General features: G+C 47.0%; 1 protein-coding gene and 1 long non-coding RNA gene across 2 annotated transcripts in view; one reads left to right on the plus strand and one right to left on the minus strand.

The window, feature by feature from the left end:
• The window catches only part of LOC148473340 (mitogen-activated protein kinase 12-like), a 46,909-nt gene extending 31,702 nt beyond the window's left edge, over positions 1-15,207 (minus strand). The window contains exons 1-3 of the mRNA XM_088459773.1: positions 14,870-15,207; positions 1,873-2,002; positions 557-615 (exon numbers count right to left, since the gene is read on the minus strand). Of these exons, the coding sequence (XP_088315899.1) occupies positions 557-615; positions 1,873-2,002; positions 14,870-14,988 (308 nt within the window). The 5' untranslated portion in view covers positions 14,989-15,207. The remainder of the gene's footprint in view (positions 1-556; positions 616-1,872; positions 2,003-14,869) is intronic.
• Positions 15,109-19,477, plus strand: part of LOC148473341 (uncharacterized) — a 67,230-nt gene continuing 62,861 nt past the window's right edge. Inside the window, exon 1 of the long non-coding RNA XR_015872978.1 lies at positions 15,109-15,230. This is a non-coding gene — a long non-coding RNA (uncharacterized LOC148473341). The remainder of the gene's footprint in view (positions 15,231-19,477) is intronic.

The raw sequence follows: 19,477 nt of genomic DNA on the forward strand, positions 1-19,477 counted from the left end.
TAATTCCATCGTAGGCTGGTGACGGTGGTGTAATGCCATTGTAGGCTGGTGACGGTGGTGTAATGCCATTGTAGGCTGGTGACGGTGGTGTAAGGGTGTGAGTATATGCTGAACACTGAGGCCCTTGAGAAATGTGTCGATGACACAGTATACCTGAACATCTTATCAGATACAGGACATCCCTTCCTAGCAACAGTGTTTCTGCAGGTTAATGCAGCAAGATAATGCTCCATGCCGCAAGACCAGGAGGTCCCGGAATAGTTCAATGCACACAAACGTGAATTCAGCCTAGTGCAGTGGTCTATTGCTCCAATTGCCTGTCTCGGGATTCAGATGGAGTGAACTACACAGAGAAAAGACCCACTACTGGTTAATTTACACCTATAGTACACTGTGGAGTAACCATGGGCCGCACGTTTTACAACTATGAGTCCATGCCCATTTTCAGGACGTTTTGAAAGCAAATGGGGAACAACTTGTTATTACAGAGATGTACATTATAAAGTGGCCACTCATTGGATATAGTGCCTAATGCACTTTCTAATTAGCTACTTACAAGGTCTGAAATAATGCCATCGACTCATCAGGACTGAAGACATTCAGAAGGGAAATGACCTGTAATCAGAGAGTAATTCATAAAATAAACTTTTCAGACCGGATTAGTTAGGGAAACATTAAACGTGGTCGTGGACTCTTGGATAACCACTTCTTAATCAATCTCCCCACTAATATATTGTATATCAAATAGGAGGGCTCCGTTTCACCCAAAGTAGGCAACTTCTTTTATGCTAACCTATCAGACTCATGAGTAAAGTCAATATTTTTTTTTTTAAGGGGGGGGGCAATTCTATAAAACTGGATGAATCAGAAAATATAAAAAAAATATGTCTTAGGTGAAATGATCAGTGGCGGATTTTACCTTGGGGCTGCAGCCTCCCCCTGACAGCGGCCTGCTAAGATCCGATTCTGATTGGCCTGCGCCAGCCGTTCTCCCCAGCAGTGGTGGCCATCGAGGGGTGCACCCCATCGATGGTTTACCATAGATGGTTTTGGGTCATCGATGGTAATCACTGATGGAAGAATCGATGGACACCCCACCAAAGGCCATCCCTAGTAGCCCACAAATACTAGACAGCTTTATAATTACACTGGAATTTAGATTTTAGCTAGGACACGTCCCTTCCAAATCCCATGTCTGCCCCACCTGCAGAGGGACATGGTTTTGCCATCCTCCAATGCTGAAAAACAACCCAGAGACTGCCTCTCCTGGGTGGCTGCTTCTTACAGTTCCTCTGTGCCCGATGGGCAGCGGAGCTGTTATAACTCCAACACAGCATCTGCATAGAGCACATGCTAATAGGTTATGCTTTCTACCAGGCAAATAGAGAGATATGAGAGAATGAAGTTGGGCGCAGATGGTCTAGTGCCCAGTGAAGGGCTGAGGGACCTGGATTACTCTAATCTGGCCAGGGCCCTCTTGATCAGACTCTGTATGTGGTCATCTAATGATACATACAAGCAGAGGGTTTCTACTAAGTAAATAGTGATAGCCATGATACTCCAGCAAGAGAACCCTGCTGCCAGCTTATCATGTATTACTACATCTGTATTCCTGCCCATAACAGGGCCGCCAAGACAAACTGAGGGCCTGGGAAAGACGGGGCACGACAATGTTCCAGGAAAGGGACCATTCTCTTCCTCCACAACTTTGTTGTGCCACTCAGACTATGGCGGACCTGGGTAATTAGTACCTGCACCCCTGCCCCCCAAGGTGCCCCTATCCATAATGGCTTTCCACTGGTAGAATAGCCCACAGGTCCAGTATTATCAGTCCCCCTCTACTGCCATAGGTGGTCCCAGCACTGGACTTACATTCTCATGGTTCATGTGCTTGAGTAGGCGCAGTTCCCGATAGGCCCTTTTGGCGTGTACCAGTGACTGGAATGGTCGCAGCAATTTCTTTATGGCAACGCGCTCCCCGGCCGCGGTATCCTTGACTGAACTGCATAAAGATAAGTAAAGTCATTTTATTAGTACCTCAGTCATTTTGGTGTAGCCATCTCTTGATCATATATGGTTACTCAGAGGGCCTGATTCAGAGCCGCTCGTAAGCGGCCGCTCGTTCGCTCTGAGCGATGTTCGCACAACTGCGCATGCGGAAACCAGTCATTGCGGTCGAAAATCGTGCACTCGTAAAACAACGAGGGGCTGCTAATTTGATTGACAGAATGTACCGTTTGTGGGTGGTAACAGGGGAAGGTGCTTGAAAACGGGGGAGTGGAGATCCGAACGCAGGTGTGCCAAACGGTCAAAACGGCGTTTAATGGGAGTGCATAATTAGTAAAGGAGCGTCATCGACCACGTCACTTGGTTGTCTTTTAGCCTGAACTGCTCGCAGTGATAGCGGGAAGTAAATCCTACCACAAGCACTGCGAGCAGTTCAGATGCCTTTCGATGTTCCCGATTAATCTAATAAATAACGGAGATGACGTGTGATGCGAACGGCAAAGGGGCATCTTTACAAAATAGCGAGCGCATTTTTCGGACGTTCGTTCAGACAGAGGCGTCAACACACCGCAAAGAGCGAGCGCTCCATTTAAATATCTGGCCCCTTTTTAAGAACGAGTGTCCGCAAATAGCGTCCGGCTCTGAATCAGGCCCAGAGTTCCCTGAGGTCACGGTTTAGGAAACTCCGCTCTGTATCGGTCGAATCTCTGCCTGCTTTTATGATTTGGGTGGTTTACTTTGCATGAATCAGTATTGACATATTCAGCAAAACAAGGACATAAATCATTCAGAACAGGAACAAAACAAATCTCATTGCATATTTGCATTTATTAAACCAGGGTGATCCCTCCCATCTATTTCTCTGACAGAATAATGCGTAGGCAGCAATAGAATAGTGCCACCTTGTGGCCCTTTTGCCATGAACATGGTAAAATGCTGGCTTTCCAGTACCACACGGCTGTAAGAAAACTCTAACTTGAATTAAAAAAACAGTCATTATTCAGAATAATGTTTGTTTAATTGAGTCCTGATTACGGGCAGACGCTGCTGAAGCACCTTTCGGGCACTGTTTAATGAGCCGTGTTCTATGTCGGAGCCAGACAAAGCTTTCGTCTCTCTGCAGTTTACTAAGCAAGTTACGTATAAGAGAGACCAGCTGTTAAATCAGCATAAAAACCCAATTCACATAATGTAATTTTCATGCCACAGTGATCAACATTCACCGATCTGCTTATTAGCTCTGCTCATAATAATTCCCAATGTATTTATCTCTCTAAATACAGTATTTGCTAGCTGCTTGCTCTTGTTAATTAGACAACACTGCAGAGAGAATGCTAATATATTCTGGCTTTCTCATTAAGCAGAAACCAAGGGTTAATCATTGAGAGTATTATAAACTCTATAGAAAGTTCTATTTCTAGGTCACTGCATCCAGGACCTCTGATAATCTTTACTGATGTTGTACAAATCAGATTATTGGGTTTTGTAGTTTACAATACATGTGGGTAACCTAAACCTGTGTTCTGGCAGCTCATCAATATTTATGGAAAATTGCCTGGCCCTGGGCTATGAAAAATCGTGAATCACTCTGTACGGACTATGGGCCTGATTCAGAGCCGTTCGTAAGTGGCCTCTCGTTCGCTCCGAGCGATGTTTGCCCAACTGCGCATGCGTACGGATCGTTATACGCATGCGCGAACCAGTCAGTGCGGTCGAAATTCATGTGCTCGCAAAATAGCGAATGCCTGATAATTTGAGTGACAGAATGAGGCGTATGTGGGTGGTAACAGGGGAAGGTGCTTGAAAACGGGGAGTGGAGATCCGATCGCAGGCGTGCTTAAAGGTCAAAACGGGCGTTTTATGGGTGTGCATAATTAAAACAGCAGCGTCATTGACCACGTCACTGGGTTATTTTATAGCCAGAACTGCTCGCAAGATTGTGGTAGCAAAAACCAACCACAAGAATAGCGAGCAGCTCATACCCCGGTCGATGTACTCGATTAATCTAATAAATAGCGGACATGACGTAGGATGCGAGCGGCCAGGGGGCGTAGTTTCCCAAAAAACGACCGCAGGTTTTGTTCGCTCGTTCAGACCTAGAGGCGTGAACAGACCGCAAAGAGCGAACGGTTCATTTGAATAGCCACCCCTATTTTCTGGACGAGCCAGCGCTAATTGCGTCCGGCTCTGAATCAGGCCCTATGTATGACATACTGTATGGGCTTAAAGTTAGTATAGGATATTGATGGGATGGATTCCAACTTTGACCTAACCTTTCATAATCTAATGTATATGCAGTATCAGCACAGTCCTATGACAAAGGGTTCTATGTACTAAGCCTTGGAGGGAGAAAAAGTACCAACCAATCAGCTCCTAACTCTGTGCCCAGAGTCTACTGCACATGCGCAGGTCACTGGGAAAATAGCGCGACCACCATTTTCCCCATGATTTCTCCACTGTGCATGCACAAAATACCAGGAAAACGGGCGCGGCAGCATTTTCCAGGCTTTTTTTTTCAGGGCTGCGACAGCCGACGCGGGACTTCAGAGAGGTAAGTATTTAAAAATATGGGTGCAGGGTGTGCCCAGGGGCCCGTGTGCACCACACACACTGCACCCATTATAGATATGCCCCTGTGGTTTACTGACCAGCATGTGCGGTGGCCATTGCTGGGGAGCGTTCCGGAGGAGCCCTCACCTGGTAAGTCCTGTGTGGTATAGCCCACAAGCGGGTGATTTCTGGGGATATGAGCAAATATTCAGTAACAAATAGGCCCCTATATGTGCAAAGAGGGATAGAATATTTAGATGATGAGGGGGACTATTCAGTGCTGGTGGAAGGTATCTATGTGCCCCAGGTCAAGGCATCACCCTGACACCCCCCTCCACCAATACCAATGGCAGGTTCTACCCTGTTTGATGAGAGGATCCGCCATTCAGCGTTCTATCTGTCCCGGCGTACTGTCTGACTCTGTCCTGGCACCTGTCAGGTCCAATGCACATGCTCAATGTATCTGACAGGTACCAGGACCTGCGCACAAACAGCAGCTTCTAGGCACGGAATCGGCTGCAGCCTCTAGAAGCCGGCTAGTGCTGACGGCAAGGCAGGAGATGTGACTTCTCATTGGAAGCTCTCTCTGCTAATCGCGAGTTAGGACTGGCTGTCCTAGGGACAGAGAGCACCTCCCCCTGTGACTGTCTTTTATTCTTCATCTCTTGCTCATCCGGGTTAGCCCCAGTATTGAAGTAGTCTGGGATAGAACAACTTCTATCCCATCAAATCCTTTGGGGGTGATTCAGTGCGAGGTTCCATAAGAGCCTTGTGTGATGACACTCTGCACTGCAGAGCGTCTACAGGATGTTACAGGTAATTAGTATTGCTTATATTTGGTAAATAAGGGATGCTCTCCATTCTCTAATACCCGGAAATGCATGTAGCCAGACCTTGTGCTAAATGAAACCTGACCCCCCCTAGAATGTTCACAGCAGCACAAAAAGTGTTTTTCAGGAGATGAGTGAGCTGATTTTGTAGGAAACAGTGACCTGTCCATTTAGGTAGGAGAGAAAACACCATAGTTGCCTACACTCCCTGAAGTCGCGGGAGGCTTGCAATTTTTTGGGTAGCCCCCCGCACTCCCGGAAGTGTAGGCAGATCTCTCGCATCCTGCCCACTTCCTAGTGAAGCGAGCAGGATGGGGAGATTTAATGGGGAATTTGCGGGAACGCGAGAAGGGGACGGGGCTAAACAACACGATATGCGTCATTTAGCCCCGCCCTCTCCTTGTGGACCCGCAAATTGAGGACTTTCCCAGAAAGGGGCGGGGCCTACATATGGCAACAGTCTGGCCCATCCCCCGATTCTGCCCCCAAGCAGCACAGAGTATATAAGGAGATGAGTGATGTGTCAGGACAGGGCTGCATGTGACAAGGACAGTGACATGATGTGAGCAGGAGAATGAAGGCAGCAGGAATCCACAGACTGAGAGTTATATAGTGGGAGGAGCAGGGCCCCCAGCAACACCGAGTATATCAGGACATGCTTCATTTTATTTAAAACTTGTAACATAAAATATAAATAAATACATAAAATAGAATAATTATACTTAATCAAAAAAACATAGGTAACCGTAATATTTCATCATATTAAATCCCTACAAAATGAAAACTAATACAAACAAGTGAACCTACCACCTATATACAATCCACTCCCTCCAAGGGTAAACTAAGCAAGGATTTAAAGACACCCCTAAACTATCTACATCACACACAAACATATCTAAACTTAACCTACCATTACCCTTCACCACTATCTAACACCTACAAGTAGATGTATGCAAACCTTTCCAACAAAAAACAATCATAAAATCTACGGGGGAGTGATAGAAGAAAAAGAACCCATAGCTGGACATAGAAAAGACTGTCTACCACCCACTCAAGGGGGCTTCAACTGGCTCCACCAACGAGACCAGCTGACAGCATCCAGTCTCATTATAAACTTTTACATTAAAGGGACACTCAAGCAGGAAATGGTCCATGGTCTCCTCCACCCGTGGACACTCCTCCCGTGGGCAACCACGATCATTGGCATTCCTCCATCTGAGGTTCCCTCCAACATAAAGCTTTCCATGAAAAGAGAGCGAGGCAATATCTTTAAACTTTTGCTGTATCCTCTGGGAATTTTAACAGAGTTAACCCGGCCAAAGCGACATAGTCTGGTCAGTCCATCAGTGACAGCAGGACATGGGGTATACAATCGGGAAACCGGCTGCCTTAATACTGACAGCCGGCTTCCCGACTGTCATATCCCGGCCTGACATTTCCCCGACGCCGGGAGACCGGCGCCCGGCACCATGATCAAAGGGATGCCGGGCGCCGCGAGTGGACAGCCGGGGGGGGAGGGTTAGGTTTAGAGCACCCGTGGGGGGGGACTTAGGGTTAGGCACCCCCCCCGGAGAGTTAGGGTTAGGCTAGGGGGAGGGAGGGTTAACGTTAGGCACCCCCGGTGGGAACTTAGGTTTAGGCAGCGGGGAATGGGGGGGATTAGGGTTAGACACCCCTAAGGAGGGTTAGGGTTAGGGGGTCAGGTTAGGTTAGTTTATATTTACCTTAGCGACGATCGGGATTTCCAGCGCTGTCGGGCTTCCGCTGCCGGGCTCTGCTCATCTGTCGGCCAGGCGCTGCCGGGAATCGAACCGTATTTCATACTGATTCTGGACATGGAAGTGGGCCTGCAAAATTTTTTTCCCCAACTCCTTTCTGGAAAAGTTTTTGACTTCACCCACTTCCACACCATATTGCCTTATCACCTTCAAGCTCTGGATGATGTAGATCAGAAGGTAACCATGTTGAATCCAAAAGCTTCTCACTTGGCCTCCCTCTATACACAAACTGAGGAAGGGAGACACCCACAATCAGAATCACTCTACCCACCGAGGATGAGCATCTAAAAACATACTCCCAACGTCCAGTTTTAAAAAGGCTGTTACAAAAAAGACGACAGGGTATACCATGCCTAAACCCTGTCTTTCCTCAGTCTGTAGGTGATGCCCCTCTTGACTATATTCATCCTATTCCCCCATAACAGCAGGAAGAACAATTAATTTAATCTGGACCACATAGATTGAGGCAAAAAACACACGTAGCTGACATATACAAAAATAGGAATCAGGTAAGTTTTGCACAGGTCATCCTTTTCCCTCAAAGATAACTTCCATCTTTTCCAGCTCTCTACCTTCCTGGCTGCATCTTCCAGCTTTTTATCCCAATTTAGGGAGGCGTAATTACCATGGTAAAATTTGATGCCTAGAATTTTGATTTGCTGACTGACCTAAGGGAAGCTGTCCTCCCCCATCTAGAAAACTTCACACTTCTCATGATTTACACTGGAGCACGAGGCCTCAGAGTATTCACATATGAGGTGTTTCACATCACGGGCCTCTGCCTGTGAAGACAGAACCACCATGACGTCATCCGTATAGGCCACCACCCTCAGTGGGGACTCCGGGCCCAGCTGCATCCCCACCCCCACAGTTCCACTCTCTACCCTACTGATGAAGGGATCGATTGCGAAAACATTTAAGAGGGGGCTCGGAACAACCCTGACGGACACCAGAGCCCACACCAAAAGTGGGACCCACTCAACCGTTCACAAGTGGGAAGCTTCCAGCCTGACGATAAATAGTCTGCAGCTAATTCACCACCCGCTCTGGAAGACCATACCATTTCAGTAGGGCCCAAAGGTACTCATGATTTACCCTGTCAAAGGCCTTAGACTGATCCAATGCCAGTAGGTACTTTCCCCACTTTTCAGTCCTGCACCGCTCAATGGTCTCCCGGACATCAAGGACAGCACTAAACGTGCTACGACCCTTCAATGTACAGTGCTGAGCAGGTGAAAGCAACATCTCCGAAAATTTCCGATAGCCTATTAAACAGGGCTTTTAATAGAATTTTCCTGTCCGTATTAAGAAGGTCTATGGGGCACCAGTTCTCAATACAAGATGGGTCCTTTACTTTCGACAGTAAAATAAAAGTGAATAACCTCATGGAAGGAGGGACAATTCCCTCATACAGGCTCTCATTAAACACTTCCACTAGGCGGGGAATTAGGATGTCTGAAAAGGTCTTATAAAACTCAGATGTTAACCCATCTGGTCCTGTTGACTTTTTGGGGTTTAACCCCTCTATCGCTTTCCTAACTTCCTCCACCGTTATGTCACTCCAAAGAGTCAAGAGACACAACCTGAGGATCCAGACCTATTGTCCCCCTCAGAAATTCCTTCATCCTCTCTCTGACAAAAGATCTGAATAATAAGACACAATGACGTCCAGAATACCCTTCTTATCAATACGAAGAACACCTTGTCCGTCTACCAGTCCTCTGATCTGTTTGGCATCGACTGACCTTCTACAATTCTGGTGAGGATCCGGTGAGTGGTATGTTCCGTAATCCCTCTCCAGAACCAAGGATGCCAGCCGGTTATACTGAAAGTCCTTCATCTGCATCCACACCCGGGAGATTACCCACTATATCCCTCCTCAGAGATCAAGAAAACTAATTTCTTTCTCAGGTTATGGTAAGCATTCTGCTTTATAACATTTTTCTTGGCTATGAGCCTACAGAAAAACTTACAGATTCTCTTTTTTATCACGTCCCACCACTCTGGTCTACTCCAACCAGCCTCTAGAAGTGTCTCCTGAGATTGAAAGACAACCGTGAAGGACTGCCTAACTGTCTCTTCCTCTAGAAGCTCCGAGTTCATGGGCCATAGGCTCCGCCCTTTCGGAGGGGTTTCTGAGGCATTCAAAGTTACTGAGAGAAAACAGTGATCTGAGAACTCCACCAACTTCACCCCTAGGGATGAGGTTTTAGAAGACTCTTTAACAAAAAACCTATCTATTCTAAACCTATGGCTACCACCCGTGAGGTCAGGGGAGTGACGAATATGCACGACCACCAGACCAGCCTGACTAACCATACTAACTAAAAAATGGGAATCAGGGCCCAGAGGTCTCCTTGAACGTCCCCTGTCCTTTGGCCTAACAACAGTATTAAAATCGCCACCAAAGATAACCTGCTGAGCCGTAAAAAGGAGAGGTTTAATCTTCATAAAGAGACATTTCCTATCCCAGGAGGTCTATGGCCCATAAACATTAATCATCCTTGGGTCCTGTCCCTTAATGTTGATATCCAAAATCATACATCTATCTGCTTGCAATTCTATAACCACAGTTACCCATACCTGTCGACTTTCTAGCTGCTCCTTCCGGGAGGGAGCAGCCAGATCGGCAGGACAGGGGGGGCGTGGCCGAGACCAGGGAGAGTGGCCGGCCGGGTGACATCACCTGTGGGCGTGGTGGGGGCGGAGTCACGTGATCGCGTCAGTTTGGCCCCGCCCCCGCTACACAATGCCGATAAAATGACGCGAATCGCGTCACCGCCCCCCCCCGTTGCGGGGGCTGCAGGGGTTATAGCGGGGGGATAGGAAGGGTGAGCGGCAGCCGGGAGAATTGCCTGCCTTCCCGGGAGGTCGGGAGCGGCACCCGATTTTCGGGAGGCTCCCGACCAAATCGGGAGGGTAGGCAAGTATGCAGTTACCATGTCAGTAAAAAATAGAGATGAGCGGGTCTGGTTCCCTGAGAACCGGACACACCTGAACTTCGGGGATCCGGGGCGATCCGCGGCGCCCCTCGGATCTCTCCACCTGCCCCGGATCCCTAATCGAGGCGAAACCTTGCGATCCTCTGTCGGATCTCGAGGTTTTGCCTTGAGCGGCCATTTTTAAAAATCCCTTTGCCTTCAATGGGCAAAGCGCTGATTGGCTAACAGAACCGTCTGTCATGGCTCTCAGCCAATCAGCGTTAAGCCCATTGAAATGCATGGTTAAAAGAAGATGGCACTCCCCGCTGCCGACACACCTGCTGCTGGTACCCCTCGCTGCCGACACACTAGCTGTCGGCACCCCCACTGCTGACACCGCCAGCACCCTGCATTGAGAACACCACTGCACTTCCGACACAGTCAGCAAACCTGCACTGAGGACACCGCTGGCACCCCCGCTCCGCTGACACCGCCAGTACCCTGCACTGAGGACACTGCCAACACTCCCACACTGATATTCCATGTATTGAGGACACCGTCAGCAACCCCCGCACTGCCGACTCAGCCAGCAAACCTGCACTGAAGACACCGCTGGCACCCCCGCTCTGCTGACACCACCGGTACCCTGCAATGAGGATGCTGCCAACACCGCATCACTGTCATTCCATGTACTGAGGACACCGTCAGCAACCCCCGCACTGCTGACACCACCGGTACCCTGCACTGAGGACACTGCCAGCACCGCAGCACTGCCATTCCATTTACTGAGGACACCATCAGCAACCCCACACTGCCGACACTCCCACACTGAGGACACCACCGGCACCCCTGCACTGCCGACAGTGTCAGCACACATGCACTGAGGACACCGCTGGTACCCCTGCTTTGCCAACACCACCGGCACCCTGCACTAAGGACACTGCCAGCAGCCCCACACTACTGCCCCACGTATTGAGGACTCTGTCAGCGACCCCACACTGCCGCTACTCCCACAAGGTATCCCTGCACAGCCGACACTGTCTGCACTCCTGCACTGAGGACACTGCTGGCACTCCCACTCTGCCGGCACTATGCACTCAGGACACTGCCAGGGCCCCCACTCTGCCAACACCACCACACTGACGGCACTTCCGCATTGAGGACACCACTGGCACTCTCGCATTGAGGATACCGCCAGCACCCTGCACTGCCGACACTGCTGTCACAGTAAGTGCACTATCGGTGTATCCAACCCACACTGTATAACACACTGTATCCGTGTTGGAAATTAGAAGCTGAACTGCCACATGTTAGTGCCGCCCACTGTGTCACTTAGTTTAGTCATCCAGCTAGCTGGATGCAACCTTTTGGCCTTAACTAGATGAAAAAAATAATATTGTGAGGTGGTCAAAATTGATTGGAAATGACTGGAAATAAATGTTATTGAGGTTATTAATACTGTATGAACAAAAACAGGCCCATTTTATGTGATTTTAGCTGTTTTTATGATATTTTAAGAGAAAATCCAGATCCAAAACCAAAACACGGAGGTGAGGTTTTGGCAAAACCAATCCAGATCCAAAACCAGGGGAGATCCAAAACCAAAACACGAGGGTCGGCGAACATCTCTACTTTAAATCTAAATTTCAGTGTTAAAACAAAGCTCCCTTAATTGTTCCCTATATGCAGAAGTAGCCAGTATTTCCCCTGCATAGTGCATACAAAAACAATAATTGTATTTACACCCCTTGCATTGAAACATGGTCTGTCCCAGGAGCAAATTGCTCCTGTTTTGCTTTTTCTTTTTGTTGTTTGTGATTTGCTCCTAACTCTGAATGAGGCCCAATATGTTCCCCAGGCTGGCGTCTCTCCAGCAAAGATCATTGTACATGAGCTGACTTAAAGGTCTGTGTTTATGTAGCTTTAGGGCCTGGGTGCACAGGAATTTTTTCATGACGTCTTTGATCCATTGTTAGACAGAGGTCAGTGAAGCTCTATGGATTTTATTTCTTATTAATGAATACAGAAATGTATTAGTTTAGTTTTATATCTTTGTGGGGCCTATTCATCAACACTAAAAAAAATTTTTTAAGGACATTTTCCTTAAATAACGTTATTTTAGTATTCATGAACAGACTTAACACAGGAGATATCACTGATATCTCCTTGCTAAGTCCCCCTGCATTAATTTCCACACTCCCCATACATTAGTACATTAGTATGGGGATATGGAAATTACAGTATTCATCAAATTCCGAAAATTATGTATTTTCTGAATTTGGTGGAGACACTATTCGCCCCTGTGAGGTGGCGTATAGTAGATAACAGTTACCTGTGTCAGCTGGACAGGTCCCCCGGTGTCTCCCTCCGGCGCTCTGGTCTCTCCTCTGGCTCCGTCTGCTATGCTGTCATGTGGTCTCCCAGCAGAACGCAATAAAGTTTAGAAAAAAAAAAAGTTTTTTTTTTTTTTTCTAAACAGTACTGTGTGCTGCTGGGAGACCACATGACAGCATAGCAGACGGAGCCGGAGGCTGCTGTGCGGGCAGGTAAGTGCTGGACAGGGGGGAGGTGAGGGCGGAGGGGGGGCAGGTGAGTGGAGGGGGACACACAAACTTACCTCATCTGTAGGCAGTGCTGCGCATGCGCTGGTTTTATAGATGTAACAGCGCATGTGCAGCACGGATTCCAGCTGCGGTAAGTTAGTGTAGAGAGGGAAAACTATCTATTTCCCGAAAAGCTGTCATCGCAAAAATGACAGCTTTTCGGACTAGATACTTATAGGGAGGAGGAATGATGAATTCCTCCGGTAATTAGGTAGAACTCCGTGCGAGTTCTAAACCTAATTACCTACAGAGAAAGTTTAGTTATGATGAATAGGCCCCAGAGTCTTTTACCGTTGATGTCAGTTTTAAAAGAAAACAATTTCATGCAGTTTTTTGTCCATAATTTCCTGGGATTTTAGAGACAATGGGAACAAACAGACATTGCCTACTCATTACCTATTCCCATCCATATCGTTAGCATGCCATTGCCACGAGAAAAAAATAAATAAAAAAATAAAAGCAGACGTTTTTCTAATTAAAAAAATCTGAAAACTTATTTTAAACAATTAATAAAAAACAAAAAAACAAATGCTCATTATATTAGTTTTTACTTGCCTACCTTTTGTTTTTTCGTCCTGTAAGAAGCCCGGGTAAGAGAATCAGGAGGGTGGCAATGGGCGACGGGGCCTGATGATTTGCATAATTAAGCCCTGCCCCCTTGTGGCAAAGTCCCGCAATTGGCTCAAATTTAAATAGGGGGCGCTGCCAAATGACGCGATTCATGGAGAATCACGTCATTAAGCCCCGCCCCCTGCACGGAGACCCGTGATCGCTGCGGAAATTCTCCCCTTTCTGCCGGCAGAATGCGGGAGAAGTGCCTATCCTTCCGGGGCTGTGGGGGGTTACCCGAAAAATTGGGAGCCTCCCGCGAATTCTGGGAGGGTAGGCATGTATGATTAAGACACTGTGAACAAGTCGACATTCTGAGGATGTCGACATGGCGCAGGTCGACATGTTGAACCATGTCGACATTCTACTGTTCACATTGTGGTGCCGACATTATGAATGTCGACTCAGTGACTGTCGACATTCTGGCCGGTTACTCCATCTGCATATAACCTATGAATGTCATCTTTCAAGTTTAAAAAAAAATACATAAAATGTCATGCACAGTAAAACATATTCTCTAGTATCTCTTCATATAGTTTACCATGTGCTATCTGATTTATTCTACAAGTAACATAAATCTACAATGATAACTGTTATTGTTTCAGATGCCAAAGCGTTCCAATCACTCTGTGACCGTCTGATATATTGGTTCTTTTTCCTATAGTAAATTTTACAACACAGACAGCGGCGAATGAAGGAATCGCAGAGTAAGTAAAAGATTTCTGCATCATTCTTACTGAACGGTAACCGTGTCATTAATAGGTAATTACTGTAGAGGAGATCAGCAGAACCGAGCTCATTATACAATCACTTCCAGCAGCAACAGCAATAAATCCACGGTGAAATCTACAGGTTGTTTGTTTCCTAAACTAAATCCCCTATAATTTATCTCAATTCCTCAACGACACAGTTGCTAGAAGGAATTACAGCGTGAAAGCATCTTTTCATGGGGATGGAGTCAGGGTTTGCTGATTATTTCTGCTGCAAAACAAGAAATGTGTCCAGATTGTGGAAACTACACTGCACAAGAATCTACATAGCGTAGAAGCTACTATGAGAGACATATGTACTAAAGGACGATTATAATGGATTTAAAATCGATAAAAATCGATCAACCCTGATGTTGTGTTTCTGTGGCTAAGGGGCCTATTCATCATCACTTAATTTTTACAAAAGCAGGTGAAAATTAACATTTTCACCTTGCTCCAGCATCCGCGGCGAGTCAGTGTGTTAATTAGCGTGGTCCATTCAGACCTCGATAATTAACATCATGAATAGGCCCGTAAATCACACATTTACTAATATTTAAAAAAATAAAATTATCTGTTAGTAAATGTATGACTTAGCTCCAGAAACACAGATCGATTTTGAACAAATGAAATCGACCTTTAGTAAATAATAAATATACCCCTAAGTCTTTCATCAGATATATATATAATTACACACACACACACTTCTGACTTCTGGTTCTGCAGCAGTTGTAGAGCTGTAACTTGCCCATGCCTGCTCACATTAGCTTTCAGAAAGGCTCTGTGGTACCTTATTCCAAGAGTCATGTGTTCAGAACTTACCACACAGTTCCATATGCCCCAGAACCTACAGCTCTCAGGTCTTTGTAGCGTAGCGGAACCTCCCATTTGGTTTTATTAATCTCTTGAATGTAGAAGCCTTTCCTGGGTGCTGGTTCCATCCTGCTCTGGCTTCAGACTGAGGATTTTTCCTCAGAAGTACAGCGATAAGGAACATTATCTTCCCTCAGGTAGGGCCCCTCCCAGGCCAGGTATGTAAACAAGAAGACTTCCTCAGTTTATAAATGAAAGGTCACACAGGTCTGGCACAAGGATTTCACAACTGGGAGGATTCCAGGAGAGTGATTATAGGTAGAGTAACCAAAGAACGTGTCAGAACAGATCCATCATGCACTGATAAGAGGCAAGTAATCGAAAGCAAAACTTTCCGTGGCCTCTTTTATTGACTCGTGGCGTTGTCAGAATTTCTCGCGTTATAATGTGAAATATTATTTAGACTACGCCAGCTAAAATACACGAGTCGCCTAAACATTCCTGGAATATCCGATCCATATGCAGTTTACATTGCTAATAGCAGCCATTTTGTTTGGCCAATTCCCTTTCAGATTTTCACAATATTATATGCAGGTATATTCACTGCAATTTTCTGAAATCACTCTAAGGGCCTAATTCAGACCCGCTCGCGAGCGCACAACGCTCGCAAGTGGGTCGACGGTCCCTCACTGCTCATGCGCACGCCGGCTCTGGCTTGCGCATGCGCAAGACCCGGCCAGCGACGAGCGTTCAGTCGCTACGGGTCTCGCACCAAAAGGGGGCGGCTGGCGATTTTGATTGACAGCTCGCCCCGTTTTGGAGGCGGACAGGGGGCGTGGCTACACAAACTGAGGCGTTCCCGAAGGAACGCCTGCCATTTGTGGGAGGTACCACTGACATCACCAGTGATGTCAGTGGAGAGCTTCCTGCTCTGTTAGAGCAGGAAGCTCTCTGGGGCTTGCGACGGACGAGACCCTACCACAAGGGTCTCGTCGCAAGCCGCGATGGACCGTCACCTGGCCGCTCGCAAAAGCTGTGGGTGGTCACCCACAGCTTAGCGAGCGGCCAGGGGGCCGCACCAACAAAAAGAGAAACGCCCTGATTCAGAGTGAGCGCTCTTCAAGAGCGTCCGGCTCTGAATCAGGCCCTAACTTCCCTGTTATGTCTACAAGTCACTTCCACACTTTTATTCTTTTAGGGTTCAAGTATACATTTACCTCATATTATGTATGATAGTTCCTCCTTTGGCTACCAGAATGTAAATTTAGCTCACATGATAAACTTCAAGAACCATATATGTGGCTCTGCAACAATCAGAAGGTCCGCACATTTTTCTTCATATTAAGGCATGAAAAACAGTCCAAATCCAACCTTGGCACACACTCACATCACTCATCTGAAAATGGCCCCGCAGACTCCTTACTTGCTCCAAAATTCCACTACATGTCCCTTAGATTATGGGGTGCTGAGAGGAAGGGGGGAGGGGCGGTGGTGGCAGTGACAGATTAACTGACTTGGGTTGCAACGTGCGTATTAAATAAGGGGGTATATCCATGCTTCCCCAGCACCCAGACATTTTTTTAGATCACCACTTGCTCCAAATAGCCCCACATGACCTCACACCTCCACTTGTCACATAATCCCCCCACTCCCTAAAATCCCACATGTACAGTACTTCTCACGTGAACTCTATAAGTGAACTCAACCCTCCCCACATACACCTCAAACTTATCCACATACCGCTCAGACCTAAACACTTGCCCCTTAGATTTACTCATGTGTCCATGCGTGCTGCCCATGTGTCCCATACATGCCCGTCAGACCTCCCCACATGACCATCAGACCTCCAACATGCCATTACAGGTCTATCAGACTTCCCCATAGGGTTGGGTATGATATCCTGGTTGTCAGGATGCCACTGGTCAGAATACCGACAGCGGCATCCCGACAGTGAAGATCCCGACAGTGGTAACCCTAACTCCCTGGTGCCTAAACCTAACCTCCCCACCTAGTGCCTAAACCTATCCTCCCTCTCCCCGCATCCAACCCTGACCTCCTCCTCTAGTGTAAAAAACCTAACCTCCCTCTCCCCGCATCCTAACCCTAACCTCCCCACCTAGTGCCTAAACCTAACCTCCCTCTCCCCGCATCCTAACCCTAACCTCCCCACCTAGTGCCTAAACCTAACCTCCCTCTCCCCGCATCCTAACCCTGACCTCCTCATCTAGTGCCTAAACCTAACCTCCCTCTCCCCGCATCCTAACCCTAACCTCCCCACCTAGTGCCTAAATCTAACCTCCCTCTCCCCGCATCCTAACCCTAACTTCCTCTTCTAGTGCCTAAACCTAACCTCCCTCTCCCCGCATCCTAACCCTAACCTCCCCACCTAGTGCATAAATCTAATCTCCCTCTCCCCGCATCCTAACCCTAACCTCCCCACCTAGTACCTAAACCTAACCTCCCTCTCCCCGCATCCTAACCCTAACCCTCCACCCTTAGTGCCAAATCCTAAACCTAACCTTCCCCTAACTCCCGATACTTACATTTGGGATGCCGGCTGTCAGGATTCCGGCGCTGGTATTTAGATCATCGGCATGCCGGGATTATCACTACATCCCCTCCCTATATGGCCATCAAATTAGTCATATTGGGTGTAGCTGTGTTCTCATATAAATTGAAACTAGCATTTGCCTATATTCACAGCTACGAATCCGAAATAAATCGCAGATGTGCACGTATTAGAGCCCAATGAGGCCCAGAAAAACAGAAAGCGCACTGTACATTTGGTCGTTTATTTTATTTTTTTAAATTTACATGCCGGAGACGTTCGCAATTATTTAAACCTCAGGACTTGGGGCTTTAAATTATTTTTTTTATAAAATTTTTCACAATTGTTTCAACGCCCTTGCTGTATACAGTATATTATTGATCAAATATATGACTACCTAAGCTTACCAGAAGCCAAGGTGGTGTAAACTAACCTTGGAGATATTTGTTGCTTTATGTGTGGTATTGACAGATTTTACCGTCTCTGCCTTTTTAATCAATAGCCATAAAATCTCTCGACCTCCATCTCAGTTGACTTTGACTTTGTTATCTAAGACAGTAAGTTATTCACTGAGCTGGTAAATGGCTGTTTCTAAAAAAAAAACCACAGTTTGAACCAATATACATTTACTCATACATGTTGTTGTGTAATATTGTATAGATCCAAAATATTATCTTCTATCTGTGTAGACTAAATGGCTCACTATTGTGCTTGCAAACAGAAAATTCTGATGCCCGTAAAAAATTACGATCACATTAAATTTTCTTTAGTAAGATGTGGATGCCCTATGCTCATCCTGAATTAAGGAGCTGATTCAGACCTGCTCGCTATGATGCGAACGCACGCTATGGCCGATAATCGCACGTTTGCGCATGCATAAGCATCAATATGTGCATGCGCGAGCCGCTCACTGTGTTTTGTGCGCTCGTAGTACACAGACTGGACGCTAATTTGAGTGACAGATAGTGGCGTTTGTGGGTGGTAACAGGGGAAGGTGCTTGTGAACGGGGGAGTGGATGTGCGAACGCAGGCGTGTCTGGGCGTCTAAACGGCGTTTTATGGGTGTGCATAATTAGCAAAGAAGCGTCATTGTACACGTCACTTGGTTGTATTTTAGACAGCACTGATCGCAGTGCTTGCGGTGGGGTAGGGTCAACCTCAAGCGCTGCGTGCGGCTCCGATGGCTCTCGATGTATCCGATTGTGCTAAGAGAGAAAGGTGGGCGTCTTTATACCGGCGTGCGTTTGCTCTGCTGTCGCTCTCTAAGGCATAGAGGGCGTCCTTACACCAGACAGTGCGATCGCGGCATTTGCATACCCGGCCCCTTTTGGCTGCGTGAGAGCGCAGCTTAGCTTCCGGGCCTGAATCAGCTCCTAAGACCACGTCACAAAATCATTGACAAAATGGTGGACTGATAAAAACACTCTCATAAACATTATGGCAAATGGCGGCACCTCTCCTCAGATTATGACAAAATCCTCCTCCTCAATCCAACTGAGACACATCTGCTCGCTGTTGGGGCTCACTCTATTAGTCCAGCGGAGACCGACCTGGGTTAAATTTGTCTATTAGACCGTGATTGTGACTGTAACTTTAACACAGCTAGTGACCCATCACCCGTATTAATACAAAAATGTGCTTCATTCACAAGATGATCACAACCACTTCTGTACATTTCAAAGCCTTGAGCACTATTTCATCATTGGCCACTATTTCACCAATCTCTTTCCACGAATTTGCTGCCTCAGCCCAATCCCGATTGCTCTGTAGACAATAAACCAGCCATCCTAAGGGGATATGGTCAGTCAGAGCCGTAAGTAGTCTCTATTGAGCCTTGTGCCAGAAAAAAGGAAGGAGCATGACCAATCTGTTTTGCCCTGTACGATGGTGATGGGGTACCAATCCCGTTGCACCTCTGTTATCCAGGTGTCACTGCCAAATAGAGTGTGAATCCAATGGCTGCAGTGATGATACACAATGATTACGCAGTATAACTCACCAAGTCTAGATGTAGGAGAGCGTTGGTGAAGCTGCACCTGCAGCAGGATTTGTCCGTCAGTACAGCCATG

This window comes from Taudactylus pleione, unplaced genomic scaffold, assembly GCF_031769625.1.
Source record: "Taudactylus pleione unplaced genomic scaffold, aTauple2 ptg000934l, whole genome shotgun sequence".
Lineage (NCBI taxonomy): Eukaryota > Metazoa > Chordata > Amphibia > Anura > Myobatrachidae > Taudactylus > Taudactylus pleione.